This window comes from Pseudomyrmex gracilis, unplaced genomic scaffold, assembly GCF_002006095.1.
Source record: "Pseudomyrmex gracilis isolate BER0280 unplaced genomic scaffold, ASM200609v1 scaffold_1499, whole genome shotgun sequence".
NCBI lineage: Eukaryota > Metazoa > Arthropoda > Insecta > Hymenoptera > Formicidae > Pseudomyrmex > Pseudomyrmex gracilis.
In genome coordinates, this window is record NW_018022083.1 from 5,094 (window position 1) to 8,831 (window position 3,738).

General features: G+C 36.7%; 1 protein-coding gene across 1 annotated transcript in view; it reads left to right on the forward strand.

Annotated features, from left to right (window-relative positions):
• The window catches only part of LOC109862213, a gene marked incomplete at its 5' end in the record, with an annotated part of 12,493 nt that overhangs the window by 2,127 nt on the left and 6,628 nt on the right, over positions 1-3,738 (forward strand). Inside the window, 1 exon segment of the mRNA XM_020442203.1 lies at positions 495-858. Coding sequence (XP_020297792.1) covers positions 495-858 — 364 coding nt within the window.

The following is a 3,738-nucleotide window of genomic DNA, read 5'->3' on the forward strand; positions in this document are numbered from 1 at the left end:
ATAACACTTTTGTAACATTTTTAATGTGTCGGAACACTTAATTTCATTTTTATAGCAAAATTTAATGCAAGAACGTTGTTCAAGTTTTGAATCTATTGTAAAAATCAAAGCGACATAAAAACTTGATGTAAAGAAATCACTGTCATAAAGGTAAATGAACAGCTGATAAGCAGAAGCTTGGCATGGGTGTCCGTAACAGTGCTGCCAACGTGACACAAACAACAGAATTCTAAACCGATAAGCCCGCGAGATTTAAAGTAAAAATTCCGGTTATTTTTTGATCATGGTAGTATATAAATACATTTTTGCAACTTTAACAAGAAGCGAGCGGTTGGCCTAGAGAATGTACGGACGAGGTCGCTAAGGAGCGGTACTTAAGAGAATATGAAGAAACAGAGGGTATCACGCTTGAGAAAAGTAATATCGCGAAGAATTCCGGTTTACGCTCGGTTGCAAAATTATGTTTAAATTCTTTTTGGGAAAAATTCGGGCAGCGTTCTAATCTTCCAAATACAGAGGTTGTTAAAACGCGTCAGCGGCTCCTGGAGTTACTCGCAAGTCTTGAACATGAAATAATTGACATGTTACCCGTGAACGATGACATGATGTACATTTCGTGGCGGCTGAGACGCGAGGCAGTCATACCCTCTCCATTGACGAACGTCGTAATAGCAGCTTACACAACAGCGCAAGCCCGTTTAAAATTATATGAATATTTAGAGCAACTAGATCAACGTGTTCTATACTGCGATACCGACTCATGTATATATTTGAGCAACGACGTTCCTTGCGAATATGAGCCGCTTACGGGAAATTTTTTGGGCGACATGACCGACGAGCTTGAGAGTTATGGGCGAGGTAGCTATATTGAATCATTTGTATCTGGAGGACCTAAATTTTATGCGTATGTGGTTCGCACTCCCGAAGGACATACTNACGAAATATGTAAAGTTAAAGGGGTAACTTCAAATTATGAAACATCGCAGTTGGTTAATTTCAATAGCATAAAACAATTAATCGAACGTAGTGAAAAAGCAAATCGCGATACAGAGACGCGAGAAATAGACGCGACGATAAATCTACGTTACTGAGCAATTCGACGTACTGCATTCCACGAAATTATAACCACCGACGAAACTAAATCGTGCACTCCGGTATTAGTAAAGCAAAGATTGATCGAAAAGAGATATTTTGTTCCTTATGGCTACAAAACGGAATAAAAACTTTTCGCAATCTTATAAGTTTTAAGATTAACATAATTACTTGTAATTAATAGCATAATTATGTAATAAATCGCGATGCCACTTTCTTATCCTCTCTAGTATGCTGCTTTATGTAAATAAATTTATTGTTATATTTTTTACGTCTAAGTGAAAAAATCTAATAAAATTAGTTATAAGATTAGTTGTCAATATTAGTTATAAGATTAGTTAAGTAAGCCATAATAGAAAAAATTATTTTTGCTTTTTCCATCTCCTACGCTGTACGTCTTGATTATTTAGTATTTTTCAATAAAAAACAATAAAAGTAATATGAACTCTGATTTTCTTTTCCTAATTATTTTCTAGCTTTTACAATACCGATTCTATAGTTTCTGATATTTCTTTTACAAATATTGTACAAAATGACAAAAAAGAAAGCCGCTACCTGTCGAAAAAAACTATTTGTATATAATATATGCTATTTGTATATAATATATCCTTTACAGTCATTTCGAGCATACGTTGTATTTGAATTCAGCGCTAGAATGATGTTAGCCTTATTACTATCTCCTCGCTTCCCTTTGATAAAGTTTTATGTACAAATGAATATAGACAAATCGTTCATTCTTTAATATGGATGTACGCTGGAAACATCCGTGGACATCTATCGTCTGCGGACCTACAGGCTGCGGAAAAACGATTTTTGTAAAAACGTTGCTNAGATATTTACCCGTAATGGCTAATGTGCATTTCGAGAGAATTTTGTTTTATTATGCTGAATGGCAAGAAGCATATCGTAGGCTGCAAAGCAATGTCAATTCGCACAATGATAACTGTGGAAAAAAGAAAAAAACTAGAATTGAATTTCGCGAGAGCTTGCTTCGGACAGAAGATTATTCCAATGACCCCTACTGTACAAAATTAGTAATAATTAATGATCTGATGAGAGAATCCTCATCGTGCGCCACGATTATCGATCTATTTACTAAAGGCAGTCATCATAAAAATCTTAGCGTTATTCTTATTTCGCAAAATCTGTTTCATCAGGGTCGTGGACAACGGGACATATCGCTTAACACAAATTATATTGTAATCTTTAAAAATCCGCGCGATCGAGCCCAAATTCGTCATTTAGCACGCCAAGTCTATCCCGATGACCCAAAATTTTTAGAAGAAGCATATTACGACGCCACTTCAAAACCCCATGGTTATCTACTGCTAGATTTGAAACAATCTACACCAGAAAAGTATCAATTTCGTACACGTATTTTTCCTAGTGATCACATGCATTATGTTTATGTACCCCGGAGATCGGTCAGCGGCATGATATAAAACATCTAGCACGACGCCAAGAGATAACAGTTGCAATGTCGCAATGATGGAGAGATATAATAAAGTAGCGGTATTAGAAAAAACGAGGAATAAAACGGCAAAAATTGCAAAGCGCTCTATTGGCGAGAGAAACGTGTGCCTTTTAAAAGCGTTGTGTTATCTAAAAAAGAATCAGAGGGCTTCTTTCTTACGAGCTGCCGACGAAAAATTCATTCGCTGTATCCGAGAATGTGTTTTTAATACGCTAAAAGGTAACGTACCTTTCGAAAAAAAAAGAGAAAGTTCACTTGGGCAAATATAAATCGATTCTACGACGCATTGCCGGAAATCGCGGTAATTGGAAATCTAAGAGAAAATTACTTGTGCAACGCGGCGGGTTCTTGCCGCAGCTTATTACAACAATACTTGGAGCCTTGCTAACGCAAATTATTAGTAAATAACCGTTAATAAATAATATAATATGGAGANAGCAAAAAAGATGGTTTTGATTTCACATTAAAATCTTGAAAAACTGCAACAGTTGCAGCGGGCTCAAATTCCAAACGTTTTCGCACTTAACACATCGCCAACTGAGATTCCCGATACAGCAATAACTGATCCGGAAAATATTAATTTGGTACGGACTCCCGAAACAATTCTCTCACGTCTTGATAACGAAATGAGTCAAATTCTCAATTCTCCCCTGCATATCGAAGTGAGTGAAAAATGGAAGCTGTACAAAAAAGTCCTACGCCGTTATCTTTATTTTGTTTGTTATATAAAAAACCAGCGCTTAAAGCATCGCAATGATGCATCCTTAGATGTTACCGACGATATTGCTGATAAGCAAGACGAACTAGAAGACATTGATGATACGATTGATACGCTCGAACAAAGCACAGCGTCCAAAAGCAGCGATTTGTTGAAATTTCGTTCACAAAAGCAGAAAAGTGTCAATAAAATATTGGAATCGGTTGCGAAAACTTATCGTACCAAAGCGAAATTGCTGCTACAATATTTGCAGAGCCCTTCTGCTCGCAACAGAATCAGCTGGGATGAAGAAGGTAATGTGAATACTACCATCATCAAAAAATTACCGGAATTTTTAATTTAAACCTCGCGGGCTTATCGGTTTAGAATTCTGTTGTTTGTGTCACGTTGGCAGCACTGTTACGGACACCCATGCCAAGCTTCTGCTTATCAGCTGTTCATTTACCTTTATGAC